The following is a 23,902-nucleotide window of genomic DNA, read 5'->3' as shown; positions in this document are numbered from 1 at the left end:
GGAGAGCGGGGCATTGACAACAGGCAGTGGAAGATTGTTCCATGCAGGGGTAATTCTTGGGGGGGGGGAAGAGTTTTTGTAGATGTTGGTGCAAGACTGAACCTATAAGCTTTCTTAGAAGTTAGGTAAATTCCTATCTAGTAGGCTAAAAGCAGATACACCATGGGCCCCTACGAGTATGCACAACACCAATAGGTGAATACATGGAGATTTCTACGTCCATTTGAATACAAGACACCAGAAAGTTGCTTAGCTGAAGGACCTTCTTAGCACATTCATATATTAGTAAAGTGGGGTCCGCCCGATAGTCCGAAGGTCCGTTAGTCCGAAGGTGCAATAGTCCGAAGGTTCGATAGTCCGAACGCGCAAATTTTCCATAAGAGGGGGTTCATTAGTCCGAAAACGTAATAGGGTTCGTTAATCCGAACATATGATGCGATAGTCCGAAGGTTCATTAGTCCGAAGGTTCATCGATCCGAAGGTTTACTGGTCCGAAGGTTCGGTAGTCCGAATTTAAAAAAGGTTAGTTGGTCCGAAGGTTCGATAGTCCGAAACAAAAACGAGGTTCAACAGTCCGAAGGTTCATTATTCCGAATCGACGACAAGGTTCGATAGTCCGAATTGACAATAAGGTTCGATAGTCCGAATCGACAATAAGGTTCGATAGTCCGAACTGACAATAAGGTTCGATAGTCCGAATCGATAATAAGGTTCGATTAAGGTTCGAAAGACGCACACCGTAGGGAAATTTAAATAAGAAGTTCGTTTTGTTCATAGATATAAATTAAAATAACTGAAATAACTAGATCGGCCGCGCGTACATACACGGGTTCTGGCATGGGTCCGCCATTGGCCTATCTCCCCTGTTCACTTTCTGTGCGTTGCCGTGGTCAAATGACTTGTTGCCGTCGGCACGTGACATTTAGCGCGTCCAAAGCCTATCTCCCGTGTGCACTTTCTGCGCGTCGGCTTTCGAACATGAAATCGTTACCGCGTCCATGGCGAACCAAAATAAATTCTACACAGGCAATGGCGCGTGTGTATTGTCGATTCGGACTATCGAACCTTATTGTCGATTCGGAATAATGAACCTTATTGTCGATTCGGACTATCGAACCTTATTGTCAATTCGGACTATCGAACCTTATCGTCGATTCGGACTGTCGAACCTTATTGTCAATTCGGACTGTCGAACCTTATTGTCGATTCGGACTACCGAACCTTCGGAATATTTAACCTTATCCTATTTTCGGACTAAAAGGCCATTCGGACTATCGAACCTTCGGACTGTCGGACCTTCGAACTATTGAACCTTCGGACTAACGAACCTTCGGACTAACGGACCTTCGAACTATTGAACCTTCGGACCATCGAACCTTCGGACTATCGAGCGGTAACCAGTAAAGTGGGGCACTACTGTTGCAAAAGTATGAACTACATATATTAATGCCCTCCCCAATTGTCACTCCCTTATTGTCACTTCCTTGAAGCAAAAAGTCAAATGTGGACACAAAACCACATTGCCTTCTATCGCTTGATGATTGGTAACGGAAAACAAACTGCCAAAAACGTCTGCATAGGACTGCAAAGGGCATTACATTAGTACAATGTTTAAGGGCTTCATAAAATTGCTTTTGCATATTTTGGAGCTCCTGGTAAGTGTGGTTTATTGATTAAGAGTAGTCTTCAAAGTATTTGTTTGGAAAAAGGAAACATTTGTTTTCTAACTAAACTATTTAGTCGATGTTTGTTGATTTAAATGGTAGAATTTTGGGGCAGTGCCCCTTCGATACAAACTACACAAAATGCATTTCAATGACACAGCTTTTCTTTAACAAAATGTCACATTTGTTTTATTTCTCATCAAACATTGCTGTGCATTCAAATTGAGAGATAATTATGTTGTTATAAAAACCATAATTTTTCCTTAATAAAAAAACAAACCAGGCTACTATAAAAAAAGGAAGGAAATTATCAAAACTTGCACATATTATACAAGGAAGCATTAGAACTTGTCCACATAAATAGCTATGTTTATATTAACTTATATACATATTTCTTTTTCAATAATCTACAGACATGATAGAATTTTAAAAACAAAATCTTCACGTAAAGTCGGACGGTCCATTAAGCATCAAATTTATGAAAGCATTCTTTAAAGAAAATATTTCTTTGGTATATACATCTACAGAGACTTCATGACATATATTTAAAGGATTCGGGTACTTTTTCAAAATGGCCAAAGATTTACATTAAACTTACATGGTTTGAAGATAATGATAGTGGAAAGCTTCCCTTTAAATATTACTTACTGAGGTGCTGTAGTTATTGAGAAATGAGTAAAACAATGTCATGAAAAATACGTTTGTAAATGATTAAAATATTTTTCGTCTCATGAGACGAAAATTATTTTCATGACATTGTTTTACTCATTTCCCAAAAACTACAGCACCTCAGCATGTATTATTTTCAGGGAAGCTTTCTACTATCATTATCTTCAAACTGTGTAGGTTTAGTGTAAATCTGTGGTCATTGTGTTTTTTGTCCTACAAAAGTTACATAGACCCTTTGGCAGTGGACACTATTGGTAATTACTCAAAATATTTATTAGCATAAAACCTTACTTAGTAACGAGTAATGGGGAGAGGTTGATAGTATAAAACATTGGGAGAAACAGCTCCCTCTGAAGTGAAGTAGTTTTTGAGAAAGAAGTAATTTTCCATGAACTTGATTTCAAGACCTCAGATTTAGAACTTGAGGTCTCGAAAACAACCATCTGACAGCACACAACTTCATGTCACAAGGGTGTTTTTTCTTTCATTATTATCTTGCAACTTCGACGACAGATTGAGCTCAAATTTTTACAGGTTTGTTGTTTCATGCATATGTTGAGATACACAAAGTGAGAAGACTGGTCTTTGACAATTACCAATAGTGTCCAGTGTCTTAAAGACATTCGGCATCAGTGCAATCAGAAACAAATTAAATCACAAGAGCAGAACCAGTAGATTTGACATTTAGTAATGTATGTATTAATTGCGTTAAACGTTAGCTTGAGTGCCAAAACAGGTTTGGCTATTTCATGAATGTTACTTTGTCCTTCGAAAAAAAAGGGACATATTTCTTGAGTACAAGGGATGAACTACATGTACACGTGGAGTAGGCTTTAATAGACTTTTTTTCTGGCTATTTAATATGATTTTTCCCCCCTGAATTTTCCAAGGGCAAAAACAAAAAAGGAATCACACTTAAGTGGAAAGAATATCATGTCTGCTATTTATGCTAATGTTAACAATTTGTCCTCTCTCAGATGTGCGATTTCCACGCCTTATTTTACATTTTTATTTGTTTTGCGATACAAACCTCCGCAAAGGTTTTGAAAAATAGTGCTATTACCAACAACACCCAGGATTTTTAGCAATGATCTAAATTCATCCATTTAAAATGGAATACTGGTAAGAAAAAAACAGATAACATATTAACTCTAAAATTTACATCCCCTCTCCACATTCACAATGGGCTAAAAGAAGGTAAATAAATTATGTCTAAAGAATACTTTAAAAAGTTCAAATTGACTTTAAAATATCTTGAAGGGACAGAAATATCTACAAACTTTCATTGAAGAATCTTCCAAGGCTTAAACGCAGTGAACACTGTTAGTAATTACTCAAAATAATTATTAGTATAAAACCTTTCTTGGTGACGAGTAATGGGGAGAGGTTGTTAGTATACAACATTGTTAGAAACGGCTCCCTCCGAAGTGCCATAGTTTTCGAGAAAGAAGTAATTTTCCAAGAATTTGATTTCGAGACCTCAGATTTAGAACTTGAGGTCTCGAAATCAACCATCTAAACGCACACAACTTCGTGTGACAAGGCCGTTTTGTCTTTCATTATTATCTCGCAAGTTCGAATGACCGATTGAGCTCAAATTTTCACAGGTTTGATATTTTACGTTTATGTTGAGCTGTGAAGGCTAGTCTTGGACAATTACCAATAGTGTCCACTGCCTTTAAACATCTACTAAATAAGTTTGAATTTGAAACTTTGCATGGTTGGAGCATTATCAGATAACGTTTGCGGTGGCACCATGTGTAAAGCTCTCCTGATTAGTGTTGGTTCTGAAAAGAACCGGCAGTTGACAACTCAACGTTTCGATCAGTATGCTCTGATCATCTTCAGGAGGAGTACCAACGGTTTGTTTCAGAACCCACACTACTCAACAGATTTACAAATGGCTCTATCGCCAAAATACATAAAGACACAAGAAATAATCATCTTGTTCCACAGCTGCAATTAGAATCCAGTGTCTTACGCTGGGTCTCTTTTATGCATGGGCAACTAGTGCGACTAGTGTCAAAGTCACGACTGTTGATGTGGCTGTTTCTCAACTACTCAGTTAAACGTGCCGCCATGAATACCACAAGAACAGTCACAACTTCGCTCGCAACTATTCACGACAACATAATTTACTTACGAAACACAATCAGACATCAGTGACACAGTCCTTCAATCCTTTCAACGTGATCTTTTCTATATTGCGCCTGCAGCAATCAAGATACCGCAATGCATCTTGGAAATTTAAAAATTAGTCGCAACTGGTGTAAAAATCACAACTATTTAAGGAGGGATTATTCGAGTAGTAAATTTCACTAGAAGCCAAGGTTTAGTCCTTATCCCTTGTGCCAGTAGATCTATGCTGTTTTTTGGTGAACAACCTCTCCAAGACATGAAGTTCAGCTCAATGAGTTCGGACTAAGATACGCTCTTTTTGTTCCACACCCGCAACAGAATCTCGCATCCTGAACTGGATATTTTGTCCCACAGTGGTAGCAGAACGGCGCGAGCACGCTGCCATCCGAAGGATCCAAGGTGGCTCCATGCTTGGGGGATGAGTTCATGTACTGTGACGGTGGAGGCATCGGAGAAGACAGTGGAGATGGGGTGTGGCCACCTCCTCTCTGTGGTGGGGTGTAGGATTGAGGTGAACCTGGTGATCTAGGACTTGGTGAACCTGGTGACCGAGGGCTCAGTGAGCCTGGAGATCTAGGACTCAGTGAGCCTGGTGACCTAGGACTCAGTGAGCCTGGTGACATAGGACTCGGTGGTGTTAAGTTTCCATTTTGCATAGGGGAGTGTACGCTGCCAGGGGCGCCTCTGGGAGAATCTAGTCTTGTAGTTCTGTAAAAAACCAAATTCAAATACATAACTTACTTTTTTTTTGGGGGGGGGGGAGGGGGTGAAGAAAGACAAATTTACTAAAGCTGGATGTCAAACAATAACCTGCCAATAAACATGTTGCCACTCTAACTAACTGAACTCTCTAGCCTTATATTGACGGTCTCCCTACTAACAACAATAATAATAATAATAATAATAACAATAATAATAAGAATAATAAAAAGTTCTTATATAGCGCATTTCACAATAAACCGTATCAATGCGCTTTACATTAGTCCCCTGGTCATTGGGCAATAAACATCCCTTTAATCTTTCTCAGCTCCCATAAGGGAGTATACAGCCCCGAGCTGCCGTGGCGCTCCGAAAGCTTTTCATTCACAATATCAACCTCTACCCTCGCAGGTACCCATTTATAACCCTGGGTGAAGAGAAGCAATTATAGTAAAGTATCTTGCTCAAGGACACAAGTGTCACGACCGGGATTCGAACCCACACTCATGTGAATTAGCACCAGAACTTGAATTCGATGCTCTTAACCACTCGGCCAGGTCACTCTACTAAAAACAAGAACTCTGCTAAACACAAAGACAACCCAAGGTTGAAAGCTATGATATAAGAAATAGATAGGTATTGAGATGTGTTTTAAAGGGAGGGTACCTCAAAACAAATATTAACTTAAAAACTGACTTGATAACGAGTATTGGAGAGCTGTTGATAGTATACAAATATTGAGTGGCTCAGAGACATGTAAAGCCTTTAGGTCTGTGTGTTGTGTAATGCACGTAAACAATCGTGCACATGCATTTATCAAAAAGGCGTTCGCCGCAGTGTTCCTGGCTGTGGCCGTAGCACCTTGTAAAACCCTTATAAGGTGCTACCTAATTGGATCTCAGAATTAATAACTTCAAAAACCAATCGTTCTGTAAAATACCGCCTTGAGTACCTTGTTGATAGATACATGCGCTATATAAGACTTGAAGGTAGATTTATATTTTCATCCACTTACGTCTCAAAGCTCGGCGAGCTCTCATCCCTCCATGAGAAGGTGGAATTCCTTCCTCCAACCTCAGCTCCTTCCCCTCCTCCTCCTTGCCGTGGTGCCAGCCCAATGCCAACGTTTCCAGCAATCTGAGCACGCTGCAATCTGATATCGCTGGCCTTGGTCGTGCGATAACCCCCCTGGGTACCGTAGTGACTCGATGAACCGTTGGTTCCTGGGTAGGACGGCGGAGGGTGCGCTGGGGGTCTAGGGGAGGGTAAGGTGTCAGTGCCGTTCTTCTCGAAGGTTTCCACATCTACCTTTTCTGAAAATCTGGAAACAAATTTGAACATTAAAGGCAGAGTCATCAATTTGTGTTTGTCAACATAATTTTGATTTATAGGCTGAATAGACCGATCCATTAAGCTCCGCCCCGTTGCGTATTGACCAATCACAACCCATTGCGCAACCAAAAGTCCGACAAGCTTGCTTGACACGCGCGAGTTGTGCAGAATGACATTGGAGAGGCTCACATGTTCTTGCTCAAACGTGCGCCGTGGTCGGAGCCTAACAGAGCGGTCTATTATAAAGAAAAGATACAATTAAAGTCACACGTGAAAGTTTCGGCTGAATATAGCATCTACTGGATGAGGAAACAACAAAAAAACAGTTACAACATTTCACAAGAACATAAAAATCCATATACTAAAGTGAGGTGACAGCAAGAAATTCTGATTACAGCATTATCAAATGGGTACTGGATATCTAAGAAATGACTCATGCATGAATGAGTTCTCAGATTGAAAGTTTGCTATTGATTTCTAATCAAGTGGGGTACTTCAGACTAAATAGTTTCTTACTACTTTTACCATCTTTATAACATGGAGGCTACCGGATCGGAATTACAACAAACATTCTCAGGGTCATTACCAAAGTATGACCCTTTTCAAATAACATGACTAAAGCCTGCTTCATACTACCTGCAAATGTTTCATCCGAAGCGAATTTGACATCACAGCTTTGTTTTCGCTGCTCAACTATTCCCAATTTTTAGCTGTGAATTTTAACGTCAAAATTTGCCAGCATCTGCATTTACAGGAAGTACGAACTGGGTTTAACACAGTATTCATAAATACTCCAGACAGTTTCGCTATTCCTATTGGTGGAGAGCGCGTCACGTGGGGGTGTTTAACCCTTTGATATTGACCAGTGTTTATAACCGGTTGTGAGGGGATACTGCGCGCTAGTCTTGGTGCAAGACGTTTCTTGTTACGGGCAACGCAGGCGCTGTCGGTGAGTTGGCTGCGCTGTGTGTGAAAGGAAAACCAGAACGTGTTGCACCAAGACTATACGCACATGCGCACAAACGGAACTGGAAACTGTAGGAAATAGGCGTCTCCGTCACAACAATGCAACACACAGACGTCGTACATGTACATACCATGGAGGTAGAAATATACAGAGCTCAAGCACGTCGGAAAGGGATAAGTTTTACAGGGTTTCTTACTTTACTATGGGAATAAAAGGGTAGCGACTAGTTATTTCATGGCCGTTTAAAACCTTACAGGGTCGAATTGCTGTGTGATAAAGGCCCTCGCCTTCGGTTCGGGCCTTTACACGACCCTGCCTGTTTTAAACAGCCGTGAAAGAACTAGTTGCTAAGCTTTTATTCCCTTATTTATGCACTGTGAGAATGGCCTATCTGTGGAGCAAACTAATCGGTATACTGCATTGTGAATCACTCGTAATAACACAAAGTGTTGTATTTTACCGAACAGAAGACTTGGGTCGTGAAGTTCTACTCCTCCCAGTGGACAGTGCTGAGCGTTTCGTTGGTTGATTGTCGTTTGCGCGAGTTGTGGTTCTGGACGTATTCTGTGATGGTGAGTTGTACATTGAATTTCTTGGGTTGGAACTTGCGCTTTGGAACTCTGAAAAAGGGAAAAAGAGAAAATCGGTAAATAAAAACAGAAACAAAACTTGCCAAGAGAAGTGAATGGTTTGTTTAGATGACGTTGATCTACATTATTTTGCCTTATTCCCCTACATGAACACTGGCGTACTAAAGCACAGTATCACTAAGGGAATCAATGTGTGGTGAAGAGGTTTTCAACTAGTGGTTTAATCCCAACGAGTCCTGGTTCTTGATAATTTTACCGAGACGAAGTCGAGGTAAATTATAAAGAACCAGGCCTCGGCGGGCTTAAACCACTAGTTGAAAACCGATTCAACACACTTTGATTCCCATTCATAAATACCTTTTTCTGTCAAAAACATCATCACTTTTGGGTCAAAAAGTAAAATAAATGCAAAAATTATAATTGTTAACTGATTTCTTTCAACACAACACCCCTCCAGCTATGAAATAGTAAAGCCCTCTGCCCCCTCGGGTAAACAACTCCTTATAAGGGAATGCTGTCCGCGTCGCACGTATCGCGTGATGTGGCACAACTGTTTCAGCCGTTGCTCTCGACCAGTAGGAATGAAGAAACTGTCTTATAAGAACAGGTGCAAGGTCGCGTGTCACACCCATGAGTTAACACTTTTTACCGGTCATAAACAAAGGGTTATACACACTCACGTGACGCGCTCTCCACCAATAGGAATAGCGAAAACTGTCTGAGGTATTTATGAATTAGGGTTTTTCCTAGACTCTTATCTGTGGATTATTTTCTACATGACTTATGTGTATCTACAATTGCTTAGCCTTAATAGCCTGGCATACAAATACTAGCCTGGCATACATTGTCTGGTAAAACTACTACAGGGTGTCTTAAAGGAATACTATACTCTTTTGAAATGGCTGCCGAATGAAAAATATATGATTCTGGGGGAAGGGTTTACATGTAAGGATAGCTTATGGAATCAACTTTCAGACGACACAAAAAAGGTCCGAAAAATAATTCATGATTGGGTGAGCACTGCTCACTTTTGTAAATTAGGTTGCGCAGTAATTAGCCTTCCAATTTGTGAGAGGTAAGTCCTATGGAGCTTTCAAAATTCACTCCAAGATGTCGGCTACTTATCCTTCAGAAAGCAGTGCTCACCCAAACAAAGATTTTTTAAAAACTTTTTGGTGTCATATGAAAGTTGAATCCATAAGCTATCCATACATCTAAACCTTTTCCTCCAGAATCATTCTTTTTTTCTTAACGACCGGTTTTGTGCTTTCTGTCGATTTCCAATGCATAGTGCACAAAATTGAATGATGTCACAGTGCAAAACCATGATGAACTTGCAAGAGGCCGCCTATTTTCTTGTGAAAGACCCTTATATCCTAGCAATTTCTTTCTGTTACAGTAATAAGCACAAAAATTTGCTGACCATTACACAGTGCTATGAAATTGGGCCCAGAGGTTGTCTCCCCATTTAACGATTTACTCTGCAGCAGCATTAAATAAACAGTTATTAATTTATTATTTGCTTTTAGATTATATTGTTTTTGTATAATTTAATGCACTTTAGATTTGTTAAATTTCTATGTACAGTTTAATTCTCACAATTGTTTTTTTTTCAATGAGAGTATGGAATAAGCGTTTTATTGAATTGAATTGAAACAGCACGCCAAGTTCTAGTGAATACGATTCTGCACAGCAGTGTTGGTATTGTCACTTGGCGTTATCGCAAAACCAAATATATATTGATACTCCACTTAACAAGGCCACAAATCAAATATATACCATTCCTATAGTCTAGTCATCCTGTATGCAATCAGTGCCCTAGATCTACCAAGTCAAACAAACTCTACTCTAGCTCTGCCAAAATTCTCTCCAGTCTCTTTCAAATGATTAGCAGTTTGCCAACTTCACTCATACAATGAAGTCATGTAAATAAGTTAACTTTATAGACAGTTCAACAAGAGTCACTGCATTGCATGTAAATAGTGGGCTGCTAATTGTGAAACATAGAATAGTTTTTAAAAGAACTATTCTCAGATATTTAAGAGTGTTAATTGCTTTAAAGGGTCTATGTACTTTTTGTACAACAAAAAACACAATGTCTACATATTTCTATAAACTTACATAGTTTGTAGATAATGATAGTAGAAAGCTTCCCTGAAAATATTACTTGCTGAGGTGCTGTAGTTTTTGAGAAACGAGTAAAACAATGTCATGAAAATAATTTTCGTCTCAGTGTTCATGAGACGAAAGTTATTTTAGCATGTGAGAGTGTAATTTTGTGACATTGTTTTACTCATTTCTCAAAAACTAGAGTACCTCAGCAAATAATATTTTAAGGTACGCTTTCTACTATCATTATTTTTAAACAGTGTCAGTTTAATACAAATCTGTGGACATGGTGTTACAAAAAGTACCCAAATCCTTTAAAGGGTTTGGGTACTTTCTGTATGACACAAAAGACAAACGTCCACAGGTTTACACGGTTTAAAGATAATGATGGTAGAAAGCTTTTTAAAATCTTTTTAACAAAAGGACATTTATGATCGCTGATCGGGAAAGAGAGAGTAATGACTTATTCTTAAACGATGTAGAAAACCTTGCAGGGTTGAGGCCAGGGGATAAAGGCCCGAGACGACCAAGGCAAAGACAAGAGCCATTTGGGATCATGTCACCACTTGTTTATTCCCTTATTGATGAAACTTATGGAAGCGCTTTGTGACGCCCTTCGGGTGTGAAAATCGCTACATGAAAACTGGTTGTTATTATTATTATTATTATTATTATTATTATTATTGTGATTTACCTTGTCTGTATGACCGCTCAGGTTCCTGAGCTCCTCCTCCTCCGAAGGTGGCAGAGTACAAGGGCATGTTTGGAAAGTCCCTGCCCGCTGTCTGCGCATAGGCGTAAGGATTGGCGCTACCCTTCCGACGAACGACATGATTGTCATACTGCACATAAACAACGAAAACAAAAAATAGGCAAAACGGCAATCTCAGTGGTCTAGTTGGTAAGACACTGCTCTAGAATTCCAATGGTCATGGGTTTGAATCCCACCCTAATAATATGCCTTTGATTTTTTCACAGAACTCGGGAAGAGTATACAATACAGTGCTAACATACATCGGTGCAGGGGTAAAACACAAATTGGTAATCAATGTCAGGCAGTTTTTCCTGGTTATTATTCAAGGTGCAAGATTTCATAGACTGTTCAGGCCATTTAAAAACAATTTTGTGGGAGAAAACATATAAGTAGGAAGAATATCATGTCTGTAAAATAAAACATCGCAGGACTTGGCATGTGCTTAGAAACTTATTTAATTTAAAGTCAACCAACCCACTTCAAAGTCGGTCTCTGATGTTTTAAAGGCATCTGACACTATTGGTAATTACTCAGAGTAATTGTTAGCGAAAACTTACTCGGTAACAAGCAGAGAGCTGTTGTTAGTATAAAAACTTTGTGAGAAACATCTCCCCCTGAAGTATTTTTTCACCCGAATATTTAAAGACTTCAGGCCCAAAGCCTTTCAGGCATCTGAAAGCAAACAAATTTGTGCACTAAGGGTGTTTCTTTTTCATTATTCTCTGGCAACTAATTGAGTCAAAATTTTCACAGTTTGTTATTTTGATTTTTGGGGTTGAACAAAGAATTGACTAGAGTGGGATTCGAACCAATGACCTCCGGATTAACGTGCCGGCGCTCTACCAACTGAGCTATCTAGCCCTATATTGGCGGTGTCCCTACATGTATATTGTCAATATCTTTGTTCGGGGGTGCCAGTCAGAAGCCAGTTTGTTATTTTATGCATATGTGATATATTATTTTATGCATATGTAATATACCAAGTGAGAATACTGGTCTTTGACAATTACTACAGGTGTCCCGTGCCTTTAACCAACATACAAGTTTGCTAAACTTACAGCTTTCCTGATACCAGTTGTGCTGTAGCTCACATCAGCGGCAGCTCTCTTGTTCAATGGTTTGACTGGTGCTCCGTAGGTCTTTGTACGCTGTGCGCAGAACGAGATGTGTCGCTCGGCAGCCGTGCGACTAAAGCGCCGGGTGCAGTGAGGACATTCTATGTAATCTTCATATCAGAAATGAGAAAGGAGTGGCGTAGATTAATTTAAAATCGTATCAATAGGCCTACGTGACAGAAGGGCTGGACAGGGCCAGATTTCATACAGCCTGTTAGCACAAAAACTTTCTAAGCACAACAAAGTATTGCTTAACAGCAACAGGTTAACATCCAAAATTACAGTAAGTTTACATTGTTATGACTGGTGCCCCACTAAATTTTTGCCAAGCAGTATTTTCTGCTTAACAGTTTTATGAAATTGAACATCATCTAAGGCCACGTCCGAAACGACGTCTTCGGCTAGAGCTAAGGCTATCAGCGTGTCCGCCATTGTTGAAGAATAAGCAGAGGTGCGCGATCTAGCCGTGGCTGTAGCCGAAATCACTGTTTCCGAAACGGCCTTAAACAGCTATAATTTATAGACCTTTATCATGCTGTCACCATCTTGGTCCTGTTCCCTTTTTCCATAAAAGTAATGAATTCTAACATTTATTGTGAAAACATGGCACCAGACTATTATTTCACCCAGCCTCAGTGTGATTACTATGAGTTGGAATGGAGTAAAATCAAGATGGCCACACCGTGTCAAAGGGTCTATATCTGTCATCAGGTGACTATCATGCTGTTAGTAGAGATATCTCATCTACACAAAGTAAAACCCACTTTCTCTTTTGGGAAAACAAATATTATTGGCAAGTAAAAACCGAAAACACGTACTTCAAAATGTCACTCATGATAGCAAAGTACAAACGCAGTGCATCATACTTATGAGTCATTTGGATCTCCCACTGAATCAAAATGAAACATTCTTTCTCCACCCCCAACCCCCCGCCCCCCTGAAATGGTTACACGAACAAACTAAACAAGTCATATCCTGCTCACTTTCAAGGGAAGAGTTTCCGACACCAAAGATCAGCTGATGCTCATGAATTCATTTGCTCCCTGGCGCCCCCATTACCCTCTTATAGCGAGGAACAAATATTTCACCAATTAACACAATTTGTTTTTAGCACTCAAACATTGACCTGTGTATTGTGTTGTCATTTAGCCTTCGAGGAAGACTTTGCTAGGGTCGTAACTTTTTATGCCAATAAACAAATTGCAACATTAAGCAAGTAAGATTTGCGGAGACACCATTTAAAATCTCTGTGAGTAGTGGTGGCTCTGAAAAGAGCTGGTTTTGTAATGCTCAATGTTTTGTTCAGTGAGCTCTGACTGTCTTCTGGAGCACACTGACCGAGACGTCGAGGAGTAAAAACCGGCTCTTCTCAGAGCCACCACTACTCACAGAGAGAATTCTACATGGTGTCACCACAAACCTTACTTAAAGTTCTTAGTAGTCTCCAACAATTATAACTTTGTTTGTAACATTTACAATAATAGTAATGGTGGCTTCTTATATAGCGCTCAGATCGTTCAGGTAGTGACGCTCATGGCGCTTCACATTATTACCCCTGGTCACTGGGCCTTAAATCATTCCATAAACCATCTCAGCTCCCTGGGGAGTATACAGCCTGTGTCCCAAAATATGTAGCACACTAAGCTAATCAATTGAACCAACTCCGTCCTCACAGGTACCCATTTACCCCTGGGTGGAGAGAAGCTTATGGTTAAGTGCCTTTGTCAAAGACACAAGTGTTACGACCGGGATTTGAACCCACACTCTGCTGAACAGAAACACCAGAGCTTGAGTTCGGTCTTCTTATCCGCTCGGCTTCGACCACCCATTTGTCGACAGTAACATTTTACATTGCTGTTAACCTTACTTGGATTCTTTGAAGGCGGCGGTGGAGGTGGGAGGGGTCCCCCTGTGTTGATTGCCTTCTGCGCTGCCCTCGCTGAGCGGATAGAGTTGACAAAATCAAGATGTCTCTCCCTCCAGTTGGTCTCTTTAATGGGCTGTGCCTGCCGACAAAAATGATTTCCTTGTCTTTTTAAAGGCACTGGACACTATTGGTAATTACTTAAAATAATTGTTAGCATAAAAACTTACTTTGTTACGAGCAATGGAGAGCTGATGATAGTATAAAACATTGTGAGAAACGACTTCCTCTGAAGTAATGTAGTTTTTGAGAAGGAGATAATTTCTAACTCAAATATTAAAAGAGTTCAGGCCTGAAGCCTTTTATTAGGCATCTGAAAGCACACAAATTTGTGCAACAAGGGTGTTAATTTTCTTGCAACTTTGATGACCAATTGAACCCAAACTTTCACATTAGAGTTGTTATTTTAAGCATGTTGGGTTACACCAAGTGAGAACAGTCGTCTTTGACCGTTACCAAACAGGTCCAGTGGCTTTAATGCAATGGCTTAGCTTTGCCAAGAATGATGTGTGTTTTGATTGGCAATCACATGACTCGATCTTCAGCACAATGGAAAGTGATACCCGGTTAATATCCATCATAGTTTGAGACAGGTTTTTTTTAAAGCCATTATACATATTCGGAACAGAAAAAAAAATCACAGATTTACAAATAACTTACAGGGTTTACAGAAGGTAATGGTGAAAGACTTCTCTTGAACTATTATTTCATGAAATGCTTTACTTTTCGAGAAAACATTAAAACAATTATCAATTCTCGTTATCGAGAATTACGGATTTATTTTAAACACATATCATGACACGGCGAAATGCGTGGAAACAAGGGTGGGTTTTCCCGTTATTTTCTCTTCACAGGTTTGTTATTTTTTATATGAGTTGTGATACACGAAGTGTGGGCCTTTGCATGGACAATACTGTTTACCGAAAGTGTCCAATGGCTTTAAAAGAGTGTTGACTGTGCACTTGGGTCCAAATTCCAAACTTTCTTCCACATAGATATGCAATAATAATATTAGTTAAACATTTACACTGCGTATACCAGACCCTGAATTTTTGCCCTGGATAAAAAGTAGGATAATTTTAGCGAGTGTAAGGGCTGACCTACATTTATGGTGTACGCTTTACTAGACTTTTCAGGCTTTTAAGCACAACTCTTCAGAAATCAGACCTACAGGCAGTGGACACTATTGGTAATTACTCAAAATAATTATTATCATAAAACCTTTATTGATTACGAGTAATGGGGAGAGGTTGACAGTATAAAACATTGTGAGAAACAGCTCCCTCTGAAGTGACGTAGTTTTTGAGAAAGAAGTAGTTTTCCATGAATTTGATTTTGAGACCTCAGATTTAGAACTTGAGGTCTCGAAACCAAGCATCTGAAAGCACACAACTTGTGTGACCATGTTGCGACAAGGCAACTGTTGCGCAACTTTGACGGCCGATTGAGCTCAAATGTTCACAGGTTGGTTATTTTATGCATATGTTGAGATACAGCAAGTGATAAGACTGGTCTTTGACAATTACGAATAGAGTCCAGTGTCTTTAAGTGGGAAGATTATCATACAGAACAAAAAAGAAAAATGGGAAAAAATCATTAGATGGAGTCAACAGATGATGGAGTTTCAATGGTTATAAACGGGCCGCAAGTTTCATCTAAGAAAGGGCAAGGAATTTCTTAACGTCTACGGGAAACTTTTGAAGGGGTATCAAGGACAAGACCAGGGCAACATAATTCCAGACATGTTAAACAGAAAAGGCCTGATATGCTCTCTGTTTGATAGAGCAAGGGCACCAAGGCCTTTTCTCCTTGGCATATTCACGAATGGTTTAAAAACTCAACTACATAAAGAAGCATTTTTTTAAAGTTTAGTTTTCTAATTATGTAATGCTACTTTCATTGCTTGTTAGATATTTTTGTACAGCAGCGCCATGAGCGTCACTTTACTAATTGAACATTTCTACTGGAGCATTTCAATGGCACCAAGGCAATGACCGGGGGTCATGATGAAGGCAATCGCCTTCGTTGCCTCGTTGAAATATCAGACCTGGATGTCTCCAGATTGGACTTGATATACCGTTAGGGATGTAAGATGTTTGGATAGTATCTCTTGGGGGACGTTCCAAACTCGTGATGGGTGAACCGGGAGTGACGTGTCTCAGTACGACCCATCTTGACCTGCTTTCGGACAGCTTGTCAGTGTTGAAAGAGTGAAGACAAGGATCCCTCAGAGAACTATAATATTAGGTTGAACAAGCTCCGATTTGCACGTCGGAACTTAACTGCTAAAGCACATGTAAAATACAATATCTGAATGTGTGTCTAGAATCGACAAACAGTATCTACCTCTTGGAATGTTCACCTTTCAAAATAAGGTAAAAGCGTCAATTAACTCTTTCAAATTTTATGTATTCAGAAAGTGCCGTTTTCGTATGTACATGTTCAACCCAAAAGAGCATGCCACTCAAGGATGACCATTGACTTCGGAATGTGCGGAGGCAACACAAATCAGCAAGATACATTTTGATTGGTGAGAAAGACTTGTTTTGACATACAGAATTTCTAAAAACTTGGCTTTTCGGGTTTAAACCCCTAAAAATAGAAGGGAACTGAAAGAGTCAACATTTATTTCTTGCTATTCTTCTAACATAATAAAGTACCAAAAATAATAGGAACAAAAGATGGAGGGGAAAGAGTTAATCTATGAAGACCAAAATAAAGAGAGCGTGAGGCTGTCAGATTAAGCCGAGGCTGTCAGATTAAGCCAAGGCTTGCACGTGTAGAAGACATTTACCAAACATTATTACTAAAGGAAATATTAATTATGGTTTTACCCTCCAGAGCTCTGTGAAAGCCATTAGTATACAGTGCTTACACACAGCGGTGTAGGGGTAAAACCAAAATTATTATTCTTTTTCCCAGATGCAAATTTCCTTCTACTTAAGGAAAATATTGGCAAACACAAAGTCTAACAAAAAGCCAGATCTGTAGGCTGACCCCAGATGAAATAGGGGGGGGGGGGTAGGCTGAGATATTTACCTGTATTTGACCCGGTTGAGTGATTCTACTCTTGAGTGACGCACCAGTCCCCTGAAGGCGCTGCTTACCAGAGTCAAACACCCTCCTCTGCCGAGTCTTTAACTCTGATTTCCTGCACACCGTCTCATGTTTAGTCTGGGTGGAAATAGGAAAAATAATTGCACAATTGAGAGTCACACTAGACACTTGGCAGGCTGTACACCATTAAACAGTTTTGGAGGATAGTTTGGGTTAAAGGCAGTGGACACTATTGGTAAATTACTCAAAATAATTATTAGCACAAACATTTCTTGGAAACGAGTAATGGGGAGAGGTTGATAGTATAATACATAGTGAGAAACAGCTCCCTCTGAAGTGATGTAGTTTTCGAGGAAGAAGTAATTTTCCACGAATTTGATTTAGAGACCTAATATTTAGAATTCAAGGTCTTGAAATCAAGCATCTGAAAGCACACAACTTTGTGTGACAAGGATATTTTTTTCTTTCATCTTTATCTCGCAACTTTGACGACCGATTGAGCTCAAATTTTCACAGGTTTGTTATTTTATGCATTTGTTGAGATACACCATTTGTGAAGGCTAGTCTTTGACAATTACATTGTACCAATAGTGTCCAGTGTCTTTAATCACGTAAAACATTTTAACACTACTTGTGTCAGCTCTACAAGTCATGTATAATGGCACTGGACGCCTTTGATAAATGTAAAAATAAAACACCATGTGAACATTTTAACTCAATTGGTCATCGAAGTTGGAAGAGCTGCATGTTTCTCACAATGTGTTATTGTCAACAGCTCTCCATAACAGTTTTACTCATTACCAAGTAATTTTTTTTGCTCACAATTATTTTGAGTAATTACCGATAGTGTCCAGTGCCTTTAGAGGGAACATTACCAAGTAAGTTTTTTTGCTCACAATTACTTTGAGTAATAACCAATAGCGTCAAGTGCCTTTAAGGAAACGATTACCAGTGTTTTGGGGATCTTTCAACTGTTTTACTCCTGCAAACTACATGTAACCTGTGAACATTTCATTTTAAAGGTGGTAGCATTTATTAGATACATGTATCGCCAAAATCTGGAGCGGTTATGTCTAGATGCAGAAAGAATAATCTGCAATCTGAAAAACTTTTGTGACAGAAACACTTCTCCGATTCAAGTTTTGGGGAATACTAACTAATCTTTTTCCATATACCAACATTACTCCGAAGTGAAAAGTTAAGTGAAATGACTCTCAAAATACTTTTGAAAGCCGCTGTACTTCTAACCAAGTTATTTGTATTGCCATTAAAGCCAGTGGACACTATTGGTAATTGTCAAAGACTAGTCTTCTCACTTGCTGTATCTCAATTATATGCATAAAATGACAAACCTGTGAAAATTTGAGCTCAATTGGCCGTCGAAGTTGCGAGATAATAATAAAAAAAAAAAACACCCTTGTCACACTAAGGTGGGAATTTTAGATGTTTGATTTCAAGACCTCAAATTCTAAATCTGAGGTCTCGAAATCAAATTCGTTGAAAATTACTTCTTTCTTGAAAACTATGTCACTCAGAGGGAGCCGTTTCTCACAATGTTTTATACTATCAACCTCTCCCCATTACTCGTCACCAAGTAAGGTTTTATGCTAATAATTATTTTGAGTAATTACCAATAGTGTCCACTGCCTTTAAATGTTACACGAGTGGGTATCAAACGTATACCTTCCCTTTAATGACACAAAACACAAATAATGTACATAGATTACATTTCACCATAACAGATCATTTCCTGTGTGCTCAAACAATCATCCTGTTCTTTAAAAAAGGGAGCTACAGACCTGGAATTTCATCATTGAACATGTTAAAAGGGCAAGGCCATTTTCATTTTGCAAAGGGCACTTCCGTAACTTGAAAGTCAATGGGAAACTTTTGAAGGGCACAAAGGCCAAGACCAAGGGCAACTGAAGCCATGGCCCCTGTGGTCTGGGTGTAATCGAGGCCTGTGGTTAGACTTCATGTTTTTCAATGGGGGGGAGGGGGGGGGGGGGGCAAGATGGCTGTGCCAGTTGTCAGAACTTGAGAAAGCTACTTACCTACCTACTTACTCGTCTATGTTTTCTAATTTGTATTGTTTGTTTAGTTGCTGTCCCTTTGTTTACTTCATAGAAAAGTATGTTCTGCTTCATAGTAATATTTACATTGTTTAACCATGGTTAAACCTTTGTGTAGTTATCTACTGTAGTGGTATGTATTTATTTATTTGCTATTTAGTGCTGTTTTCCTGTTTTGTTCTGTAATCTTGTAACGGGCACATCCGCCACAAGCCTCGGCTTTTAGGATGATGCCTCCATGTGATGTGAATGTGGAAATAAATGTTTTATTGATTGATTGATTGATTGATGGTACAGGAATAAAGTCCTAGGCTATGCTTACAAGTGTTTCTGGATTGAACTTTCTCCCGCAGACGGAGCATGGTTGCCGCTCAAAGTTGCCAGAACTTGAGAAAGCTGTAAAACAAAAATACACTTTATAATTTAAGGGAATGTTTAACAGATTTGGTTTTATTAGCAAAAAAGTTGTTGGCAGTGTGAGTACTTTATGTTTCCATAAACTGACAAACCTGTATAAGTTCGAGATCGATCAGCCATCTGGGTCACGAGAGAAAAGTGAAAACCCGATTACAAACGTTGCATTGCATCGATGCCAAAACAAAAATGAAATAAAACGCTCACTGAGCAACAAACTCCAAACGCAAAATTTGATTATTTATTTTTCATTAAGTAAGTTTCAGACAGAAATATTTCAAGGGATGTTTTGTACTATCATCATCATTAGACCGTGTAAGTTTTATGTAGATCTGTGATCTTCACGATTTCTGTTTCTTACCAATTCTGTAACGTTCCTTTAAATAAAGTACATTTTGGAATGAACTAAAAGGTATGAATTGGGACACATTGACAACTGCATCAGCTGCCAAGGAACTTGATATCAATAGTAGTGCAAATGGAAAAAGTCTTATCGCACAAATATGACTTAGGATACTCAAGGCGCTTGAACAAAAAAATCATTTGAAGAAAAGTTTTTGAATAATTTTGAATTACGAGACCAATGAATGTAATGTAGCACCTAAATATTAAGAGGTGCTGCCAGGTCATTCAACAGCCATAAGTTGGTCGGAGGTCGAGTTGGTCATGTACAAGTTGGTCAGTAAACTAACTGACAAAAATGAACACACGTCTCATACCTCACTAGTTGCGATAACGTAACCCTCCTCCCGACCGGAGGGTAGCAAGATTATCTCGAGCGGCAAATGACAATCTGGTCCAACATGTATAATTTTAACAGCTAGTCACCAGATTTGCCCCATTTTTACCACTTTCAAATATTGTGACACAAATTTTAAGGGCACGAACTTAATCCACAATGTCTAATGAACACTCAAAACACCATTGAGAAAATATTTTTGGAAAAAAAAGGACAAAAACGTACCAGATCACAGGTTTATATTTGAACCTGTCGCATCGCTTTGCAAACGCTTTATTTTTAGGTTGGATTAAATCATTCTGTAAAAGGGGTGTTACAAGGCAGTGCTGCAGTGTGTGTGCGCCATAAAGTTATGAGTGAACGGCGGGCAAAGTAAACGGACAGCGCGCACGCACTGCCTTATAACACCCCTTTCCTGGCGGCCATCGAGAGGAGGGTTGCGTTATCGCAACTAATAATACCTCACCTGTCTACCATTCCTTGACCTTGTGCACAATACTAATCTTCACTAATAACAATGTAACATAAACAACAATAACTGGATGCTTTGAATAGGTTACACCCAGGTATTCTGATCGAGGAATGTGCTCATTATTGATGTAATTACTCTTAGTTTACACGACATGCAAGTGTAGTAGGGCTAGGGTGCACAGCCACACTCACAGTGTGAGTGTGTGATGAAAAATTGCAAGAAATTCTTCTTCGTGTTCTTCTTCCTTTAAAGTGCTGCTTCAGAAGATTACCAGGATAACTTTCCGTATGGCGCCACCACTTTTTCACTCATTTTTACAAAAAGGGATATGTCAATCAGGTAAATTAGATACTATATTATTTTATTTCGAATGAAAAAGTGGTGGCGCCATACGGAAACTTTTCCGATTACCACACTGTACCAATGCAATGTGAGTAGGGCCTAACTCTACCCTAGAAAGAGTAGAAACTAGCATTTAAAATCATGGAGCCCCATGCCAATGTGTGTGGGCAGGAAGAGATTGTATGAGCATGAGGGACCATTCCCAAGTTGGGACGATTATCAATTTAGGATGGAACACTACCTACCTGCCTACTGATGATTGAATGGAGGAGCCCAACCTCAACTAACTGTCCTGTGGGCGAAAGAACTACTAACTAAACCATCAATTGGATGTGACAAATCTGAACAACAGTATTGGAAAAGTTTCCGTATGGCGCCACCACTTTTTCATTCGAAATAAAATAATATAGTATCTAATTTACCTGATTGATATATCCCTTTTTGTAAAAATGAGTGAAAAAGTGGTGGCGCCATACGGAAAGTTATCCACAGTATTTGATGGCTCATTATGATTTAGTCATGGAGGTATAAAGTTATTGTTTATTGAGGGTCTTAGCATAGTAATAAAATAGAACTAAAGAGTTGTATACTAATATAGCCCTGGTAGGACGCCAGTGCGTTGTCTGCAACGGAGGATCGAGTCCAACCTGGGCGTCAATACTTACCATCGAATTCCATTCTAAACTAACTCGTTCACGTCGAAGCTTTCAGCTTTTTTATCTTCATGCTGACTCCTGCAGATTACATTCACCTTTTCCAAATACTCGCAAAGAAGAAGAATAGACCATTCAAACGTGTACCTCCTTTACTTGTTGTCGACGTCAAGTGGGACATTGAAAGCCGCCATTAGTTTTGGTTCAGTGTGTGGCGGTGTATAGCAACAGCGACAGCCTAGAACTGCGCATGTGCAGACCATTTAGCCGCGGGGTGCATTGGGGGTGCTGGGGTGGGATAGTGTAAACTGGAAACTTATGAAAAATGTCCGTATCCTGCCACCATTTTTTCGTTCGTTATGAAATGAAATAGTATCTAATTAATTCAAATGGGTTATTACGTTTAGTAAAAATGAGTAAAACAAGTTGTGGCAGGATAATATGGATTTTTCCCCTGAAATTTAATTCACTTCATAGGCCTAAACGATGATTTTGTCCTGTTTTTATTTGTTTGAGGATCACCCAGTTTTTGTTCACTATATGATTCAACTGCAAGACTGCCACAGTTAGTCCATGGATGTACTCGATATATTCCCAAAACTAAGTTTTTAAAAAACAACCAAAGCCAGCTATAAACTAGCGCACATCTGGAAACACAACAAAAACTTCCCAAACAAACAACAACAAATTAGTATTTTTCATAAACGTCACCACAGCAAAATCAGTATAAGTGTGTTCATTTAAAAGTAAATCCCGCAGCGGATAAGAGTTCATTTTTCGACACACCATTTCCCCCCTAGCAAAACCCCATAGTCATAACTAATAGAAGGCTGTAATCCCACAATCACCGCACTTCCTTCCGGCTTAGTTCCCTGCCAATTTTAAAAATTAAGAGCTTTCATCGAGAGGACCTCCGGGCTAGGCTAACCCCTCGTGATTCAGCACCAACTACCACCAACCCGTGTACAAATTAAATTATGACATTTAAAAACTGAACACGTTTGGTAATTGTCAAAGACCAGTTTTCTCGCTTAGTGTTTTCCAAAATATGCTAAAAACAACAATAAGTGAAGATTTTGGCTCAATTAGGCATCGAAGTTGCAAGAGAATATTTTTTGGAAAAAAGAAGAAGAAAAAAAAAACCCGAAATTTGTTGCACAGATTGGTGTGCTTTCAGATGCCCGAGAAAGGCTTCAGGCTTGAAGTCTTTCACAGATTTACATATTTAGTGAGAAATTGCCTCTTAAAAAAAAAAAAAAAAAAAATTCTCAACAACGTTTTTATATTAGCAGCTCTCCGTTGCTCGTTACCAAGTTATCGTTTTTATGGTAGTAATTTTGAGTACACAACGTAAGAAGTATATATAAACCGGCTCTTTTCAGAGCCAACACCCTCTCAAAAGAGATCTTAGACATTGTTGTACCTGCAAGATTACTTTTTAGTATCACACCGTGCAAAGCTTCAGACACCATTTAGTACCAAACGTGTCTAGTAGTGCCTTTAAAGCCATTATACACTTTCGGTAAACAGTAATGTCCAAGTCCCACACTTCGTGTATCACAACTTCTACATAAAATAACAAACCTGTGAAAATTTAGGCTCAATCGATCATCGGAGTCGGGAGAAAATAACGGGAAAACTCCACATGTGTTTAAAATAAATCCGTAATTCTCGCTAGCGAAAATTTAAATTGTTTCACTGTTTTCTCAAAAAGTAAACTATTTCATGGACTAATATTTCAAGAGAAGTCTTTCACCATTACCTTCTGTAAACCCTGTAAATTATTTGTAAATCTGTGATTTTTTTTCTGTACCGAAAGTGTGTAATGGCTTTAAAATATCCCAACTCATCAATTCCTTTATCAGAGGGTAAATTTTTGCGACAATCTCTTGGCGTAATTGTTAAAGCAGCTCAGAACGAATTAACACTTCTAAAGCTCATAAAATTATAAAGCGGGCTGGATGTTAAGGTCATCATAAACGGTAATGTATTGGTCAAGGAATCATCTGTCCACTTCAGTACAATTAGATCGATATCATTTTAATGAAACGTCGGTTATTATTGCACTCACATACAAGCGGCCACAGCGACCTGTATACATTTTCCATATGTACATCTTACCTTAAAGGCACTGGACACTATTGGTTATTACTCAAAATAATTGTTAGCACTCATATAAACTTACTTGGTA

At 39.1% G+C, this 23,902-nt stretch overlaps 1 protein-coding gene across 1 annotated transcript; it reads right to left on the bottom strand.

Moving 5' to 3' along the window:
• Nucleotides 1-1,847: 1,847 nt before the first annotated feature.
• Nucleotides 1,848-21,911, bottom strand: LOC139939649 (uncharacterized). Its single transcript, XM_071935699.1, has 9 exons — nucleotides 21,724-21,911; nucleotides 19,414-19,487; nucleotides 17,002-17,136; nucleotides 13,906-14,044; nucleotides 11,982-12,148; nucleotides 10,864-11,011; nucleotides 7,931-8,090; nucleotides 6,187-6,492; nucleotides 1,848-5,180 (listed from the first exon to the last, which is right to left on the bottom strand). Exons 1-9 carry the CDS (start codon nucleotides 21,734-21,736, stop codon nucleotides 4,736-4,738), a joined length of 1,587 nt encoding a protein of 528 aa, XP_071791800.1. The 5' UTR covers nucleotides 21,737-21,911; the 3' UTR covers nucleotides 1,848-4,735.
• Between the last annotated feature and the right edge of the window lie 1,991 nt (nucleotides 21,912-23,902).

The sequence above is a fragment of the Asterias amurensis genome, chromosome 7 (genome assembly GCF_032118995.1).
Source record: "Asterias amurensis chromosome 7, ASM3211899v1".
NCBI lineage: Eukaryota > Metazoa > Echinodermata > Asteroidea > Forcipulatida > Asteriidae > Asterias > Asterias amurensis.
This window is presented reverse-complemented; position numbering and strand designations above follow the sequence as displayed.

What these genes read in the sequence shown, in the direction of transcription:
- LOC139939649 (XM_071935699.1), bottom strand. An exon ending in CTCAACCGGGTCAAATACAG is followed by an intron (nt 14,045 to 17,001) that starts GTAAATATCTCA and finishes TTTTGTCGGCAG; the next exon opens with GCACAGCCCATTAAAGAGAC. An exon ending in AGCTCGCCGAGCTTTGAGAC is followed by an intron (nt 5,181 to 6,186) that starts GTAAGTGGATGA and finishes GGTTTTTTACAG; the next exon opens with AACTACAAGACTAGATTCTC.